Raw genomic sequence first — 20008 nt, 5'->3', positions numbered from 1 at the left:
AATGTGTGAATGAGGATAATGTCACTTTTCCATGGAGCTGAGCAGTGGGCCCTGGAGCTGGTTCCTGCTGTGAGTCCGATACTGTCCACAACCCACTGAGGAAGCAGCGCTGGATCTTACCACAAATGTATCGGGGGCAGCAGGAGTCGTCCTGGTAATAGGCGGTCAGCTTCTCGTGGCTGCGGCATGGCGGGATCAGGCCGTCACACAGCGTCTCGTTACACACTAAAGACACAACCATTCAGTGCTCGACATACGGATGATGGAAGAAGAGGAAAGAGCCACAAAGTGAGGCGAGCAGAACGTCCACATTGTGCCGTCACTCCTCCAGTGTATATGGATGCTCGCTGATCGGGGCGTGCACTTACCGCAGAGCTTCTGAGGACAGCATGTCTGCTCACGGGTGACAGTCACCAGCACTTGTCCATGCCGCCGGCATTGCAGCTCATCCATCTTGGAACAGTTGTATTGAACGGGCATTATCGTATCGTTCTCCACACATCGGTAGGCGCAGCATCCCGTCTCTGATGTCTGCCAGACCTCTCCGATCTCACGTGGGGTCCCGAGGGCGTCTGTACAAGCTGCAATTGAGAGAGGGCCACAGCTCTGAGCAATAATAGAGCAATGGCAGAACGAGGGCTGCACGCACCACAAGGAAGGGTTATTACCACATTTACGTCCTGAAATGCACATGGTGGAGTCCGGCCGGTGTAAGAGCTCTCCCTCCGCACAGACACAGCCCTCAGTCAGCGCAGCACACGTCTGACGGCCGTACACCTCAATCTCATGGTTCTGACATGTCAGAGGGATGGCGCAGATCGGCAGACACGCCCGGTAGATTAATGATGGCGGACAGAGAAATGCTGCAGAGAAAGAGAGAAGCTGAAGGCAGAGCCAGAGATGAGACACTGTATGCCCCAAGAGCTCACACTCCTCTGCGGTACAATCACCCTCATCAGGTCTGTGCCCCCTGCCCACCCCTCACAGGCTGCGGTGCAATCACCCTCATCAGGTCTGTGCCCCCTGCCCACCCCTCACAGGCTGCGGTGCAATCACCCTCATCAGGTCTGTACCCCCTGCCCACCCCTCACAGGCTGCGGTGCAATCACCCTCATCAGGTCTGTACCCCCTGCCCACCCCTCACAGGCTGCGGTGCAATCACCCTCATCAGGTCTGTACCCCCTGCCCACCCCTCACAGGCTGCGGTGCAATCACCCTCATCAGGTCTGTACCCCCTGCCCACCCCTCACAGGCTGCGGTACAATCACCCTCATCAGGTCTGTGCCCCCTGCTCACCCCTCACAGGCTTTGGTGCAATCACCCTCATCAGGTCTGTACCCCCTGCCCGCCCCTCACAGGCTGCGGTGCAATCACCCTCATCAGGTCTGTACCCCCTGCCCACCCCTCACAGGCTGCGGTGCAATCACCCTCATCAGGTCTGTACCCCCTGCCCACCCCTCACAGGCTGCGGTGCAATCACCCTCATCAGGTCTGTACCCCCTGCCCACCCCTCACAGGCTGCGGTGCAATCACCCTCATCAGGTCTGTACCCCCTGCCCACCCCTCACAGGCTGCGGTGCAATCACCATCATCAGGTCTGTACCCCCTGCCCGCCCCTCACAGGCTGCGGTGCAATCACCCTCATCAGGTCTGTACCCCCTGCCCGCCCCTCACAGGCTGCGGTGCAATCACCCTCATCAGGTCTGTGCCCCCTGCCCGCCCCTCACAGGCTGCGGTGCAATCACCCTCATCAGGTCTGTACCCCCTGCCCACCCCTCACAGGCTGCGGTGCAATCACCCTCATCAGGTCTGTACCCCCTGCCCACCCCTCACAGGCTGCGGTGCAATCACCCTCATCAGGTCTGTACCCCCTGCCCGCCCCTCACAGGCTGCGGTGCAATCACCCTCATCAGGTCTGTACCCCCTGCCCGCCCCTCACAGGCTGCGGTGCAATCACCCTCATCAGGTCTGTACCCCCTGCCCACCCCTCACAGGCTGCGGTGCAATCACCCTCATCAGGTCTGTACCCCCTGCCCACCCCTCACAGGCTGCGGTGCAATCACCCTCATCAGGTCTGTACCCCCTGCCCACCCCTCACAGGCTGCGGTGCAATCACCCTCATCAGGTCTGTACCCCCTGCCCGCCCCTCACAGGCTGCGGTGCAATGACCCTCATCAGGTCTGTACCCCCTGCCCGCCCCTCACAGGCTGCGGTGCAATCACCCTCATCAGGTCTGTGCCCCCTGCCCGCCCCTCACAGGCTGCGGTGCAATCACCCTCATCAGGTCTGTACCCCCTGCCCACCCCTCACAGGCTGCGGTGCAATCACCCTCATCAGGTCTGTACCCCCTGCCCACCCCTCACAGGCTGCGGTGCAATCACCCTCATCAGGTCTGTACCCCCTGCCCGCCCCTCACAGGCTGCGGTGCAATCACCCTCATCAGGTCTGTACCCCCTGCCCGCCCCTCAGGCTGCGGTGCAATCACCCTCATCAGGTCTGTACCCCCTGCCCACCCCTCACAGGCTGCGGTGCAATCACCCTCATCAAGTCTCTAACCCCTGCCCACCCTTCACAGGCTGCGGTACAATCACCCTCATCAGGTCTGTGCCCCCTGCTCACCCCTCACAGGCTGCGGTGCGATCACCCTCATCAGGTCTCTACCCCCTGCCCGCCCCTCACAGGCTGTGGTACAATCACCCTCATCAGGTCTCTACCCCCTGCCCACCCCTCACAGGCTGCGGTGCAATCACCCTCATCAAGTCTCTAACCCCTGCCCACCCCTCACAGGCTGCGGTACAATCACCCTCATCAGGTCTGTGCCCCCTGCTCACCCCTCACAGGCTGCGGTGCAATCACCCTCATCAGGTCTGTACCCCCTGCCCGCCCCTCACAGGCTGCGGTGCAATCACCCTCATCAGGTCTGTACCCCCTGCCCACCCCTCACAGGCTGCGGTGCAATCACCCTCATCAGGTCTGTACCCCCTGCCCACCCCTCACAGGCTGCGGTGCAATCACCCTCATCAGGTCTGTACCCCCTGCCCACCCCTCACAGGCTGCGGTGCAATCACCCTCATCAGGTCTGTACCCCCTGCCCGCCCCTCACAGGCTGCGGTGCAATCACCCTCATCAGGTCTGTACCCCCTGCCCGCCCCTCACAGGCTGCGGTGCAATCACCCTCATCAGGTCTGTGCCCCCTGCCCGCCCCTCACAGGCTGCGGTGCAATCACCCTCATCAGGTCTGTACCCCCTGCCCACCCCTCACAGGCTGCGGTGCAATCACCCTCATCAGGTCTGTACCCCCTGCCCACCCCTCACAGGCTGCGGTGCAATCACCCTCATCAGGTCTGTACCCCCTGCCCGCCCCTCAGGCTGCGGTGCAATCACCCTCATCAGGTCTGTACCCCCTGCCCACCCCTCACAGGCTGCGGTGCAATCACCCTCATCAGGTCTGTACCCCCTGCCCACCCCTCACAGGCTGCGGTGCAATCACCCTCATCAGGTCTGTACCCCCTGCCCACCCCTCACAGGCTGCGGTGCAATCACCCTCATCAGGTCTGTACCCCCTGCCCGCCCCTCACAGGCTGCGGTGCAATGACCCTCATCAGGTCTGTACCCCCTGCCCGCCCCTCACAGGCTGCGGTGCAATCACCCTCATCAGGTCTGTGCCCCCTGCCCGCCCCTCACAGGCTGCGGTGCAATCACCCTCATCAGGTCTGTACCCCCTGCCCACCCCTCACAGGCTGCGGTGCAATCACCCTCATCAGGTCTGTACCCCCTGCCCGCCCCTCACAGGCTGCGGTGCAATCACCCTCATCAGGTCTGTACCCCCTGCCCGCCCCTCAGGCTGCGGTGCAATCACCCTCATCAGGTCTGTACCCCCTGCCCACCCCTCACAGGCTGCGGTGCAATCACCCTCATCAAGTCTCTAACCCCTGCCCACCCTTCACAGGCTGCGGTACAATCACCCTCATCAGGTCTGTGCCCCCTGCTCACCCCTCACAGGCTGCGGTGCAATCACCCTCATCAGGTCTCTACCCCCTGCCCGCCCCTCACAGGCTGTGGTACAATCACCCTCATCAGGTCTCTACCCCCTGCCCACCCCTCACAGGCTGCGGTGCAATCACCCTCATCAAGTCTCTAACCCCTGCCCACCCCTCACAGGCTGCGGTACAATCACCCTCATCAGGTCTGTGCCCCCTGCTCACCCCTCACAGGCTGCGGTGCAATCACCCTCATCAGGTCTGTACCCCCTGCCCGCCCCTCACAGGCTGCGGTGCAATCACCCTCATCAGGTCTGTACCCCCTGCCCACCCCTCACAGGCTGTGGTGCAATCACCCTCATCAGGTCTGTACCCCCTGCCCGCCCCTCACAGGCTGCGGTGCAATCACTCTCATCAGGTCTGTACCCCCTGCCCGCCCCTCACAGGCTGCGGTGCAATCACCCTCATCAGGTCTGTACCCCCTGCCCGCCCCTCACAGGCTGCGGTGCAATCACCCTCATCAGGTTTGTACCCCCTGCCCGCCCCTCACAGGCTGCGGTGCAATCACCCTCATCAGGTCTGTACCCCCTGCCCACCCCTCACAGGCTGCGGTACAATCACCCTCATCAGGACTGTACCTCCTGCCCACCCCTCACAGGCTGCGGTACAATCACCCTCATCAGGTCTGTACCCCCTGCCCACCCCTCACAGGCTGCGGTACAATCACCCTCATCAGGTCTGTACCCCCTGCCCACCCCTCACAGGCTGTGGTACAATCACCCTCATCAGGTCTCTACCCCCTGCCCGCCCCTCACAGGCTGTGGTACAATCACCCTCATCAGGTCTCTACCCCCTGCCCGCCCCTCACAGGCTGTGGTACAATCACCCTCATCAGGTCTGTACCCCCTGCCCGCCCCTCACAGGCTGCGGTGCAATCACCCTCATCAGGTCTGTGCCCCCTGCCCGCCCCTCACAGGCTGCGGTGCAATCACCCTCATCAGGTCTGTACCCCCTGCCCACCCCTCACAGGCTGCGGTGCAATCACCCTCATCAGGTCTGTACCCCCTGCCCGCCCCTCACAGGCTGCGGTGCAATCACCCTCATCAGGTCTGTACCCCCTGCCCGCCCCTCACAGGCTGCGGTGCAATCACCCTCATCAGGTCTGTACCCCCTGCCCGCCCCTCACAGGCTGCGGTGCAATCACCCTCATCAGGTCTGTACCCCCTGCCCACCCCTCACAGGCTGCGGTGCAATCACCCTCATCAAGTCTCTAACCCCTGCCCACCCTTCACAGGCTGCGGTACAATCACCCTCATCAGGTCTGTGCCCCCTGCTCACCCCTCACAGGCTGCGGTGCAATCACCCTCATCAGGTCTCTACCCCCTGCCCGCCCCTCACAGGCTGTGGTACAATCACCCTCATCAGGTCTCTACCCCCTGCCCACCCCTCACAGGCTGCGGTGCAATCACCCTCATCAAGTCTCTAACCCCTGCCCACCCCTCACAGGCTGCGGTACAATCACCCTCATCAGGTCTGTGCCCCCTGCTCACCCCTCACAGGCTGCGGTGCAATCACCCTCATCAGGTCTGTACCCCCTGCCCGCCCCTCACAGGCTGCGGTGCAATCACCCTCATCAGGTCTGTACCCCCTGCCCACCCCTCACAGGCTGTGGTGCAATCACCCTCATCAGGTCTGTACCCCCTGCCCGCCCCTCACAGGCTGCGGTGCAATCACTCTCATCAGGTCTGTACCCCCTGCCCGCCCCTCACAGGCTGCGGTGCAATCACCCTCATCAGGTCTGTACCCCCTGCCCGCCCCTCACAGGCTGCGGTGCAATCACCCTCATCAGGTTTGTACCCCCTGCCCGCCCCTCACAGGCTGCGGTGCAATCACCCTCATCAGGTCTGTACCCCCTGCCCACCCCTCACAGGCTGCGGTACAATCACCCTCATCAGGTCTGTACCCCCTGCCCACCCCTCACAGGCTGCGGTACAATCACCCTCATCAGGTCTGTACCCCCTGCCCACCCCTCACAGGCTGCGGTACAATCACCCTCATCAGGTCTGTACCCCCTGCCCACCCCTCACAGGCTGTGGTACAATCACCCTCATCAGGTCTCTACCCCCTGCCCGCCCCTCACAGGCTGTGGTACAATCACCCTCATCAGGTCTCTACCCCCTGCCCGCCCCTCACAGGCTGTGGTACAATCACCCTCATCAGGTCTGTACCCCCTGACTGCCCCTCACAGGCTGTGGTACAATCACCCTCATCAAGTCTCTAACCCCTGCCCACCCTTCACAGGCTGCGGTACAATCACCCCACCCTCATCAGGTCTCTGCCCACCCCTCACAGGCTGTGGTACAATCACCCTCATCAGGTCTGTACCCCCTGCCCACCCCTCACAGGCTGTGGTACAATCACCCTCATCAGGTCTCTACCCCCTGCCCACCCCTCACAGGCTGCGGTACAATCACCCTCATCAGGTCTCTACCCCCTGCCCACCCCTCACAGGCTGTGGTACAATCACCCTCATCAGGTCTCTACCCCCTGCCCACCCCTCACAGGCTGTGGTACAATCACCCTGATCAGGTCTCTACCCCCTGCCCGCCCCTCACAGGCTGTGGTACAATCACCCTCATCAGGTCTGTACCCCCTGCCCACCCCTCACAGGCTGTGGTACAATCACCCTCATCAGGTCTCTACCCCCTGCCCACCCCTCACAGGCTGCGGTACAATCACCCTCATCAGGTCTCTACCCCCTGCCCACCCCTCACAGGCTGTGGTACAATCACCCTCATCAGGTCTCTACCCCCTGCCCACCCCTCACAGGCTGTGGTACAATCACCCTGATCAGGTCTCTACCCCCTGCCCGCCCCTCACAGGCTGTGGTACAATCACCCTCATCAGATTTTGGTCCATGTGTCCTATTTCAGGTCTCGCTGGTCCCTCTCAGGTGAAATATTTTGTGGAATCTGCGCCACTTACGGCAGAAATCAGGTCTCCTCCAGTCAATACAGATGTTAAACTTGTGGCACATGGTGGAATAGGCGGTCAAAGCTTTACATGGATCCCGGGTATACTCTGCATCCTGCGCCCACAGTTCACAGAACGCCTCCGGCGACACCTGCAGGATGTAATGAGCCGTGATAAACGTGGCCCCTCCAGACACTTTCGCTCCACACGAGTGGTACTTACGTATGGATGGCAGCTGCTGAACGTCTGGTTTAAGATCATCCACATGCACTCGGAGCAGTCCACAACGGTACAATTCACATCCCTGAATCTCTCTTTTCCAACATATTTTAACGTATAGGGGACTTGCCAGCTGTCCAGAAACTCCTCAGGATCATCATCTAAGAATAAGACTCGGCCATTGGGCAAAATGAAGTCATTTGTTGCATTTCCATCGCAAAATCCTGAAATGTAGAAAACAGAACAAGAATTGATACTTGTCAAAACTAGACACAAAATAGGGGATGGAGAATGGGGCTGGAGAACGCCAACTGCTCCAACAACATTAAAGAGGAACCTATAGGTAAGAAAGAAGACTCGCAACAATGTAGACCTTCAGCCCAGGCGCTGGGACCAAAGTCAATGCTAATGATAAACTAAACATGCAATGCTTCTGTACACATGGCAGAAGGGAAACTTATTATCCAGCAAGAAACTGGGGTCGGAGGAGGAGATGTAATATCCAGCAAGACACCAGAGACCAAGGAGAAGATGTATTATCCAGCAAGACACCAGAGACCGAGGAGAAGATGTATTATCCAGCAAGACACCAGAGACTGAGGAGGAGATGTATTATCCAGCAAGACACCGGAGACCAAGGAGGAGATGTATTATCCAGCAAGACACCGGAGATCGAGGAGAAGATGTATTATCCAGCAAGACAGCGGAGACCGAGGAGGAGATGTATTATCCAGCAAGACACCGGAGATCGAGGAGGAGATGTATTATCCAGCAAGACACCAGAAACTGAGGAGGAGATGCATTATCCAGCAAGACACCGGAGACCAAGGAGGAGATGTTTTATCCAGCAAGACACCAGAAACTGAGGAGGAGATGCATTATCCAGCAAGACACCGGAGACCAAGGAGGAGATGTTTTATCCAGCAAGACACCAGAGACTGAGGAGGAGATGTATTATCCAGCAAGACACCAGAGACCGAGGAGAAGATGTATTATCCAGCAAGACACCAGAGACTGAGGAGATGTATTATCCAGCAAGACACCGGAGACTGAGGAGGAGATGTATTATCCAGCAAGAAACCAGAGACCGAGGAGAAGATGTATTATCCAGCAAGACACCAGAGACCGAGGAGAAGATGTATTATCCAGCAAGACACCGGAGACCAAGGAGGAGATGTATTATCCAGCAAGACACCAGAGACCGAGGAGAAGATGTATTATCCAGCTAGACACCAGAGACCGAGGAGATGTATTATCCAGCAAGACACCGGAGACCGAGGAGAAGATGTATTATCCAGCAAGACACCGGAGACCAAGGAGGAGATGTATTATCCAGCAAGACAACGTAGATCGAGGAGGAGATGTATTATCCAGCAAGACACCAGAGACTGAGGAGGAGATGTATTATCCAGCAAGACACCAGAGACCGAGGAGAAGATGTATTATCCAGCAAGACACCGGAGACCGAGGAGAAGATGTATTATCCAGCAAGACACCAGAGACTGAGGAGAAGATGTATTATCCAGCTAGACACCAGAGACCGAGGAGATGTATTATCCAGCAAGACACCGGAGACCGAGGAGAAGATGTATTATCCAGCAAGACACCGGAGACCAAGGAGGAGATGTATTATCCAGCAAGACACCGTAGATCGAGGAGGAGATGTATTATCCAGCAAGACACCAGAGACTGAGGAGGAGATGTATTATCCAGCAAGACACCAGAGACCGAGGAGAAGATGTATTATCCAGCAAGACACCACAGACTGAGAAGGAGATGTATTATCCAGCAAGACACCAGAGACCGAGGAGAAGATGTATTATCCAGCAAGACACCAGAGACTGAGGAGGAGATGTATTATCCAGCAAGTCACCAGAGACCGAGGAGAAGATGTATTATCCAGCAAGAGACCAGAGACTGAGGAGGAGATGTATTATCCAGCAAGACACCAGAGACCGAGGAGAAGATGTATTATCCAGCAAGACACCAGAGGCCGAGGAGGAGATGTATTATCCAGCAAGACACCGGAGACCAAGGAGGAGATCTATTGTACTGCAAGACACCAGAGACCGAGGAGAAGATGTATTATCCAGCAAAACACCAGAGACTGAGGAGGAGATGTATTATCCAGCAAGACACCAGAGACCGAGGAGAAGATGTATTATCCAGCAAGACACCAGAGACTGAGGAGGAGATGTATTATCCAGCAAGACACCAGAGACCGAGGAGAAGATGTATTATCCAGCAAGACACCAGAGACTGAGGAGGAGATGTATTATCCAGCAAGTCACCAGAGACCGAGGAGAAGATGTATTATCCAGCAAGACACCAGAGGCCGAGGAGGAGATGTATTATCCAGCAAGACACCAGAGACTGAGGAGAAGATGTATTATCCAGCAAGACACCAGAGACTGAGGAGGAGATGTATTATCCAGCAAGACACCGGAGACCGAGGAGGAGATGTATTATCCAGCAAGACACCGGAGACCAAGGAGGAGATCTATTGTACTGCAAGACACCAGAGACCGAGGAGAAGATGTATTATCCAGCAAAACACCAGAGACTGAGGAGGAGATGTATTATCCAGCAAGACACCAGAGACCGAGGAGAAGATGTATTATCCAGCAAGACACCAGAGACTGAGGAGGAGATGTATTATCCAGCAAGACACCAGAGACTGAGGAGGAGATGTATTATCCAGCAAGACACCAGAGACTGAGGAGGAGATGTATTATCCAGCAAGACACCGGAGACCGAGGAGGAGATGTATTATCCAGCAAGACACCGGAGACCGAGGAGGAGATCTATTGTACTGCAAGACACCAGAGACCGAGGAGAAGATGTATTATCCAGCAAAACACCAGAGACTGAGGAGGAGATGTATTATCCAGCAAGATACCAGAGACCGAGGAGAAGATGTATTATCCAGCAAGACACCAGAGACTGAGGAGAAGATGTATTATCCAGCAAGACACCAGAGACCGAGGAGAAGATGTATTATCCAGCAAGACACCAGAGACCGAGGAGGAGATGTATTATCCAGCAAGACACCAGAGACCGAGGAGAAGATGTATTATCCAGCAAGACACCAGAGACTGAGGAGGAGATGTATTATCCAGCAAGACACCAGAGACTGAGGAGGAGATGTATTATCCAGCAAGACACCAGAGACTGAGGAGGAGATGTTGTCACGGCCACGCGCGACTGGACACAGCGCCTCCAGCAGGGCGGATTTAGATGACACGCGTGACCCTGGATACACCGCCTCCATTTGGGTGAATTTAAATAATAAAACATGCAGCTGGATACGCCGCCTCCAACAGGCGAATTTCGGAAATACACGTATGTCTGGAAACCCCGCCTCCAGTATGGCGAATTTAAACAATAAAAGGGAAAACCTGGGTAACAATAACAATGGTGGCCCTGCGATAGGGAAACGGGGAAGTGGAGACCTCCTGCACTCCCCTGAGTCAGTGTCTCTACACTCCTAACGTTCCCTAGGCTGGTTCCGCACCGGGCGACGATCAGGAACCTAAAAACCCTGACTCGCCCTGCACCTAAAACCTCACTAGTGAAGTGGACAGTGCGGAAACTAATCCCACCACTGCACTAAAACACACATAAGGAAAAGAGACAAAACAGGGGAACACCACTTAGCTTTGCTCTGTTGCTTACGCTCCCAGCAACAGAGCCCACCACATGCATGCATCTTTTCCTCCGACCGGATCCAACACCATAGTGCAGCCTTGGAGCAAACAGAGTCCACCACCTGCGTGCAGCTGTCCAGAAACAGAGTCCAGCATATGAGTCCAGCTTTCCAGCAAAAGAGTCCAGCATCTTGAGTCCAGCTTTCCAGCAAATGAGTCCAGCATCATGAGTGCAGCTCTACACCATAGCTGCCACTCCACCAAGCCATGCAAGAACTCCTTGCTGACACCATAGCTGCAACTCCACCAAGCCATGCCAGCCCTCCTCGCAGACACCATAGCTGCCACTCCAGGACTCTCACTGAGCTGCCCGGGGCTCTCCTTCTGCTCCATCCTTCACCCAGGCTTGCTTGTAACTGAGGACTATCACCAACCGTGATTACCACACCTGACACTCTTCTATAGAGCAATCACACCTGTTTTATAATTACATGCACTAAACTAAAGTAACCAAAGTGCAATGACCCTAATTGCCACCGGGGGGAAACCACCTTTAGCACAGCTAAAGGAAAAAAAAAAAAGGTTACTTGAACATTTAATCTGTCAGATCCAACCTGGATAATGACAGATGTATTATCCAGCAAGACACCGGAGACCAAGGAGATGTATTATCCAGCAAGACACCAAAGACTGTGGAGGAGATGTATTATCCAGCAAGACACCAGAGACTGAGGAGGAGATGTATTATACAGCAAGACACCAGAGACTGAGGAGGAGATGTACACAGAGACTGAGGAGGAGAGGTGCACAGAGACTGAGGAGGAGATGTATTATCCAGCAAGACACCAGAGACTGAGGAGGAGATGTACACAGAGACTGAGGAGGAGAGGTGCACAGAGACTGAGGAGGAGATGTGCACAGAGACTAAGGAGGAGATGTGCAGAGAGACTGAGGAAGAGATGTATTATCCAGCAAGATACCAAGGAGGAGATCTATTGTACTGCAAGACACCAGAGACTGAGGAGGAGATGTATTATCCAGCAAGACACCGGAGACTGAGGAAGAGATCTATTGTACTGCAGGACACCGGAGACCAAGGAGGAGATGTATTATCCAGCAAAACAACAGAGACTGAGGAAGAGATGTATTATCCAGCAGGACACCAGAGACTGAGGAGGAGATGTATTGTCCAGCAAGACACTGGAGACCAAGAAGGAGATGTATTATCCAGCAAGACACCAGAGACCGAGGAGGAGATGTATTATCCAGCAAGACACCAGAGACCGAGGAGGAGATGTATTATCCAGCAAGACACCGGAGACCGAGGAGGAGATGTATTATCCAGCAAGACACCAGAGACCGAGGAGGAGATGTATTATCCAGCAAGACACTGGAGACCAAGAAGGAGATGTATTATCCAGCAAGACACTGGAGGGCAAGGTGGAGATGTATTATCCAGCAAGACACTAGAGACTGAGGAGGAGATGTATTATCCAGCAAGACACCGGAGACTGAAGGGAGATGTATTATCCAGCAAGACACCAGAGACTGAGGAGGAGAACTATTGCACTGCAAGGACATTGGAGAATGCTAAGATGTATTATCTAGCAAGAAACTTAGGACGAAGGAGGAGATGTATTGTCCAGCAAGACAGTGGAGAATGAGGAGGAAATGTATTGCCCACAAGACACCGGAGACCGAGGAGAAGTATTATCCAGCATGAATCTGGGGACAGAGGAGGAGATGTATTATCCAGCAAGACGTCTGAGCTAAGGAGGGGATGAATTGTTCAGAAAGACACCGGAGACTGAGGAGGAGATGTTGTTAGGCTGGCAGAACGCACTAAATAATAAAGATGATAATGAGCTGCGTTCGCAGCCTGGGGTCCACCGTGCAGCTTGCTGCTGACTCAAGCATGCTGTTATAGCAGAGCCTGAAGGAGCAACCAGATGCCTAGCATCAGCCTGGGCAAGACGCCGGGACCGACGTCTCTGCTGAGCAGGAATCTCTGTGGCCGCAGAGGACATGGCTTGAGATTCCCCCTGTACAGTGGGGGAAACTTGCGCCTAACATTACCCCCCCAGGGCCGCCTCGCCACGCTCAAAGGCTGCAACAAGTAGCAGAGCACGGATGATCTCCCCAGGCTCCGAGGTCTGATCCTTGGGGCATGACCCTTCCAATCCACCAGATAATACTTTTTTCACGTATCATCCTGCACCCCACGATGACATTCACCTCGAACTCGTCTGAGGACAAGCCCGATGTCCCGGCAGATGACTCGGAGTGGAGGGGCTTAAGGAGGGACACATGGAAGGTATCGGTGATACCCAGGCGTGGAGGAAGGGCCAGCCGGTAGACCACAGGGCTAACCTGTTCGAGGACCTTGAAAGGACCTATGTAGCGAGGCGTGAACTTAGCGGACTCGACCCGCAGCCTGATGTTATGAGCACTCTGGTCCCAAGTGGGCGTGACTACGGCAAACTTGGAAACGTGGTCGATCATCACTAGGCAATGCTCGTAGCCCTGATGCACTGGGCCAATCGTCAAGTAGTCTATGGCCAGTAGTTCCATGGGGCCAGAGGATCTCACTGTCTCTGTGGGAGCTCGCTGTTCTAGCGGCTTGACTAGTTCACAATTCCGGCACTGCTGGCATACTCTCTCCACGACGTTCCTCAAGTGGGGGTGATAGAATAAACGTTGCAGCTACTGCAATGTTTTTTCTGACCCGAAATGTGCTCCTTTCTCATGCGCCTCCTTAGCCACCTGTTCTACCAAGGACGAGGGGATGACCGTCTGCCAAACGAGATTAAGTTCAGATTGTAGATACACTTTCCTGTACAGGATACCATCCCGCAACTGTAGCCGTTCCCGCTGGCGCAGCATGCGTAACATCTCTGGAGACATAGATATCCTCTCACTCTGGCTAGGCACTTGTCCGGATACGAGTCATCGCCTCAGCTGAGCTATCTCTCAATCTTCCTGCTGTATTCGGACCCACTCATCGCGGGGTTGTTACAACAAACTTTCCTGTGTCTTTTCTTGAACTGTTTCCCGCGTCGCTGCCATCGTCCTGGCAGTGCCTCCAAACTCTGGAACCTCTACAGCCTCCAATTCTTCATCCCAACTGGGCTCTGGTTTATGGTAGTTCACTCGAGAAAGGGCATCAGCATGAGTATTCTCGACTCCATCTGACTAATCGGTACTCGGACGTGTCCGCTCTTCGTCAGTCATTACACTGGCTTCCCATTCATTATAGGATCCAATTCAAAGTACTTGTTCTCACCCACAAAGCTCTCCACGGTGCGGCACCCCCCTACATCTCCTCCCTCATTTCTGTCTATCGGCCTAGCCGATTGCTGCGCTCTGCAAACGATTTTTGACTAACCTCTGCACTAATCCGTACCTCCCACTCCCGACTCCAAGACTTCTCCCGTGCTGCTCCTATCCTCTGAAATGCTCTACCCCAAGAAATTAGGACTAACCACAATTTGCATAGTTTTAGGCGCTCCCTCAAAACACATTTGTTCAGAGCGGCTTATCACGTTCACTAGTCAAAGTAATTCTATGTGTAAGTGTGCGTGTGTAGCCCATTCACTATCTCCATCCATCCTCCACTCCCTCAAGATGGCTGGACCTTCATTGTAAATATACAATTGTAAATACACACCTGTACTTTGTATCTCCCTCACCTCACTGTAGATTGTAAGCTCTCACGAGCAGGGTCGTCTTATTTCGTCTTATTTTGCTTTAATTATTGTATTGTTAACGTTGTTACTTATGACTTGTGTTTTGAAACTGTTAAACTGTAAAGCGCTGTGGAATATGTTGGCGCTATATAAATAAAGATTATTATTATTATTCCACTCCTCTCCTGTAGAAGATCTTGTACTGAAATTTTGCCATTCGTACTACCCAACGTTGCTCTAGGGCCCCTAGCTTTGATGTCTCGAGGTGCCAATTGCCCAAACCAGCTTAAACGAGCTGTAATTATACAGATTTCTTTCCGAGTCATGTAAGGAGCAACTGGCGTATGCGATGACACGCTCCTTTCCGTCCTGCATCTGCGAAAGCACTGCCCCAAGTCCTTGTAGGCTTCCATCAGTATGTAGGATAAACGGCTGTGTGAAGTCAGCATAGGTCAACACAGGGGCCTCTGTCAGGGCTTTCTTCAGGGCCTGAAATGCTCTCTCCTGGTGCTCTCCCCAGTGTATGTTCCTGTTCTTCGCAGAGGAAGGTACCCCTTTCATCAATTCCAGGAGGGGGTTTGCGATGCGGGTAAAGTCTTTTACAAAGGGCTTGAAGTATCCTGTGAGACCCAGGAATGCTCGCACATCCTTTACAGTTTTTTGGGGTCGGCCACTCCTGCACCGCAGCAATTTTCTCTTGGGAGGGCCTTACTCCTTACTCCCGGTCTGTGTCAGCGTCCTGCCCTCTCTGCTGTCTGCGCCGCTCTGAGGAAAGCGCGCGCTGTTTTCCCGCTCTCTGCTCTCCTTCCTTCCTGTTCCTGGCTGCAGAACAGGCTTCTTTTGTCTTCCCCGGGCAAACTGCTGCCCTGTTCAATGGTTCCGAGCACGGAGCAGAGAAGGCAACCCCCCCTCGGCTCTTCCTGTACTTCACCCCCTTACAGAGCCACACTAAGCCAGGGGCGAAGGTCAGAGCAGGGCACCGGTGTGCGTCCGCGGAGACCCTCATTCTCTCCTTGGAGGCCTGGATGGCATCCTGGGTGCAGTCCCAAATATCACGTGCCTCCACCGCCCAGTCTGCCACCCTAGAGTCGGTGGATGACACGGGCATGAGCACAGGGACGCGCGGATGCTGGCTGTAATTAAGGAGGAATGGGGTCTGGCCGGTGGAATCGGCCACAGCGTTGTTCAAAGCAAACTCCGCCCATGGTAGCAAGGATGTCCAGTCATCCTGCCTTGCTGAGACAAAATGTCGTAGATATGTGACCAAAGTCTGGTTGGCCCTCTGTACCAACCCGTTCGTCTCGGGATGATAGGCCGAGGAGAGATTTAGTTCAATGCTGAGCAGACTACAGAGCTCTCTCCAGAACGGAGATGCAAACTGGGGACCCCGGTCACTGACTATCTTGTCTAGCATGCCATGTAGGCGAAAGATATGCTTAATGAACAGTGCTGCCAGGCCCCGTGCAGAAGGTAGCTGCGAGAGGGGCACCAGGTGCACCATTTTAGAGAAATGGTCAGTGACAACCCAAATAACCGTGCTGCCACTGGAGTTGGGCAGACCCACCACGAAGTCCATGCCAACCATCTCCCAGGGCTTGTCCACCACCAGCAGGGGGTAAAGCAGCCCAGCGGGCCATTGCCGAGAAGACCTGTTCTGGGCGCAGGAGATGCACACCCGAATGTAGTCTTCGACGTCCCGGACCATATGCGGCCACCAGTACTTTCTTTCCAGGAGCTCAGTTGTCCGCTTTGTCCCAAAGTGCCCACCCACCCTGGACGCCTGAGCCCAAGAGAGAACCTCCGGTCACAGACGGGCAGGGACAAAAGTCTTGCCCCTGGACACCGACTCTAGGGCGACCGGAGCCATGGTCCACAGGATCTCGGATGGGACAATCAACCGAGGCTCTGTCTCCTCCTCCGATGACACTACGGAGCGAGAGAGAGCATCGGCATGGACGTTCTTCTCACCGGACAGAAAATGAAAGGTGAAGTGGAACCGGGAGAAGAAAAGAGACCATCTGGCCTGGCGAGAATTTAGCCGCTGGGCCGTCTGCAGGTACACCAGGTTTTTGTGGTCGATATATACCTGGAAGGGGAACGGGCACCCTCCATGAGATGTCTCTACTCTGAGAAGGCCAACTTCATTGCCAGCAACTCCCTGGCCCCGATGGAATATTTCCTCTCCACCGGCGAAAAGGTCTTGGAGAAAAAGAAGCAGGATTGCTTCTGACCTTGAGCGTCCTTCTGGAAGAGGACCGCTCCAGCACCAACGGAAGAGGCATCCACCTCCAAGATAAAGGGTTTGTCCACATTGGGACGATGTAAAATGGGAGCGCTGGCAAAATGAGTTTTGATGGAGGAGAAGGCCTTGGAGACCTGTTCCGACCACTCCTTGGGATTGGATTGGCTCCCTTCTTGGTGAGGGCGACCAAGGGAGCCACCAAGGTGGAGAAGTGGGGAATGAACTGGCGATAGTAATTTACGAACTCCAAAAAGCGCTGCACCGCTTTAAGGGAATGGGGTTCTTACCAGTCCATTACCGCCTGCAATATGGCAGGATCCATAGCCAAACCCTGGGCAGAGATGATATAGCCCAGGAAAGGCAAGGACCCCTGCTCAAACAGGCACTTCTCCAACTTGGCGTAGAGGGAGTTAGCTCGTGAGTGGACGAAGACTTTGCCAACCTCTCTCCGGTGGGAGTCCATATCTGGAGACAAGATGAGGATGTCATCCAGATAGACAACCACCGAGGTGGAGAGCATATCCCGAAAGATATCATTGACAAAGTCCTGGAAGATGGCCGGCACATTGCAAAGAACAAAGGGCATAACCAGAGACTCATTATGGCCATCCCTGGTGTTAAATGCCATCTTCCATTCGTCCCCCTCACTGATGCGCATCAGGTTATAGGCCTCCTGCAGATCTAATTTGGTGAAAACTCTCGCTCTCCATAATCTATCGAACAGTTCTGATATCAGGGGCAGAGGATACTTGTTCTTAACGGTGATGGCGTTAAGACCCCTGTAATCGATGCAGGGACGCAGTTCTCCATTCTTCTTCTGGACGAAGAAGAATCCTGCCCCCGCTGGTGACACTGACTTCCTAATGAATCCTCTTGCCAGATTCTCCCTGATGTATTGAGACATGGCCTCTGTCTCCAGGATAGATAAGGGGTAGACTCGACCCCGGGGAGGCTCAGCACCCGGCAAGAGGTCAATAGGGGCGATGCGGTGGAAGGGTTTCCGCCGCCTTTTTGGAGAACATGTCTGCATACTGTCAATAGTGCTTGGGGAGCGAGGAAAGATCTGCGGGGACCTCGGTGGAGGCAACCTAGACGTACTCCCTCAGACATCTACCCTCACATGATTTACTCCAACCAAGAATTTTCCCTGAGGACCACTCTATATTGAGGGAATGATACCGCAACCAGGGGACCCCTAGAAGGACCTGGTCGATACCTTCAGGCATGACGAGGAGGGATATTGTCTCCTGATGAGATGGAGACACCGAGAGTAACAATGGGGCAGTGACTAGCTTAGATATCATAACCAGGGGTATTGTGTGCCGTTGAGCGAAGGCAGACATAAAATTGCCCTCCACTCCGGAATCCACGCAAACTTCCACCGCCAGAGTGGAAGAACCAAACTCAAGTGTCCCCTTAAAGGACAGCTTGGAGGAAAACGCCGCTGATTCTAGAGAGCCGCCTCCTATGGTCACTAGACGCGAACCTTTTCCCGGCCGCTGTGGGCACCAGTTGGCAAGGTGACCAGACTGCCAGCAAACATGACAGATCACAGGAGCTTGAGCGGATCGGGGTCTGGATCCCGCACAGGAAGCCCCCTGACGCTCGCATGCCCGATCGGGAGATTCCAGAGGTTTAGCAAAACTGGGTGCCAACCTAAACCTCTGCCTACACTGGGACCGCACCAACCTTCACTCGGCAAAGCGAAGATCTATACGGGTGGAGATGGTGATAAGCTCCTCCAATGTGGCGGGAATCTCCCTGGTGGCCAGGGCGTCCTTCACATGGTCAGCCAAACCTCTCCAGAATGCCGCAATGAGGACCTTATCTGGCCACTCCAACTCAGAGGCCAGCATTGGATGTCAAAGTGGCTGACCATAGATGAGCCCTGAGACAATGCCAGCAGCGCGGTGTCATGAGTGACTCGCGGTCCCAAGAAGACCTGCTTCAGAGTGCCCAAAAACTGCGAGGCACTCTGCACCACGTGATCACCACGCTCCCACAGCGGTGTGGCCCACTCCAAAGCCCTGCCCGACAAGAGGGAAATAATAAATCCCACCTTAGCCCACTCGGAGGGGAATTGTGCAGCCAGCAGCTCCAGCTGTAGAGTGCACTGACTCACGAAACTCCTACAAGCACTATCGACTGAGAACTTATCGGGCAGCGGGACAAAGTTGGGGCAGGGATGGCAGTGGACACACGGGAGACAGCCTCCGTGGCTGCCTGAACAGCGACTGCGGTAAGATCCACAGTTGAGGTTGAGCACTCGAGATCCGCCAACCTGCCCTCCAGCTGCTGGATGAACCTGTGGAATCGCTGCTCGTCCGCCATTACTAGCCAGACCCTGGCGCTAGTATAATGTTAGGCTGGCGGAATGCAACAAATAATAAAGATGATAATGAGGTGCGTTCGCAGCCTGGGATCCACCGTGCAGAGATGTAGAACTGCTGCTCGGTAATGTCAGAGGCTATATGGCAAATAATAACTGGACACACACAGGTTAGCGTCACCCGGTGTGTACAGGAGTGGGTTCTGTTGCTTCACAGAACCGCGGTGCCGCACAATGTAAATGCTGAAGCCTGTTAAGCTCACAGGGCTCGGTCGGATGAGCGCTAGAATACAGACACAGGACTCTGCCCCAAGGACATGGGTTAGAGTCCTTCTAGTCCACTAGCGCTCGGCGCCGCTGCAGTGGTGCCAGCAAGAGAGAAACAGAATAATAAGGCACTAAGTGTGCACTGCACCGCTCTGGCGGATGCCACTAGCCACCCTGACTGAGTAAGGAAAGCGCTAGACCTGCACACGGCATCGCACTGGTGGATGCAGCTACTTAGGTGCCTTGTGCTGGATGGCACAATATGACGCTGAGAGAGGTGCTGTGACTTGGAAGCACTGTGGCGCTAGACTTAGCCACTACAAGGCGCTGACTCAGACTAAGATAACCCTACAACATGCGTATCAAAGGGAGGGGTTTCATAATGAGTCAATCACCAGTTTCATATATCCATCATCACACACACAAGTTATAATAACTGTCTATACTAGCGCTTGGCCGAGTGGCCATGTGACTCTTTTATAGCGACGTCCTTCCGGGACCTTCCCAGTGGACCAATCCGAGCAGGAATGGGACATGCGCATGTGACCTCCGACCACCAATGAGAGGTCGTCCATAGGCATGCTCAGTAAGCAAAAGACAGGACTTAGTCCCAGAAGCGTCTGCTTGCTGCTGACTCAAGCATGGTGTTATAGCAGAGCCTGCAG

General features: G+C 54.9%; 1 protein-coding gene across 1 annotated transcript in view; it reads right to left on the bottom strand.

Moving 5' to 3' along the window:
- LOC141077916 (otogelin-like) overlaps positions 1-20008 on the bottom strand; it is a 280958-nt gene that overhangs the window by 46555 nt on the left and 214395 nt on the right. The window contains exons 25-29 of the mRNA XM_073564686.1: positions 7176-7396; positions 6966-7104; positions 669-863; positions 369-581; positions 121-225 (exon numbers count right to left, since the gene is read on the bottom strand). Of these exons, the coding sequence (XP_073420787.1) occupies positions 121-225; positions 369-581; positions 669-863; positions 6966-7104; positions 7176-7396 (873 nt within the window). The remainder of the gene's footprint in view (positions 1-120; positions 226-368; positions 582-668; positions 864-6965; positions 7105-7175; positions 7397-20008) is intronic.

The sequence above is a fragment of the Dendrobates tinctorius genome, unplaced genomic scaffold, assembly GCF_039654945.1.
Source record: "Dendrobates tinctorius isolate UK_male_01 unplaced genomic scaffold, ASM3965494v1 ptg000473l, whole genome shotgun sequence".
Lineage (NCBI taxonomy): Eukaryota > Metazoa > Chordata > Amphibia > Anura > Dendrobatidae > Dendrobates > Dendrobates tinctorius.
Note: the sequence above shows the minus strand (reverse complement) of the source record. Positions and strands in the feature narration are given on the sequence as shown.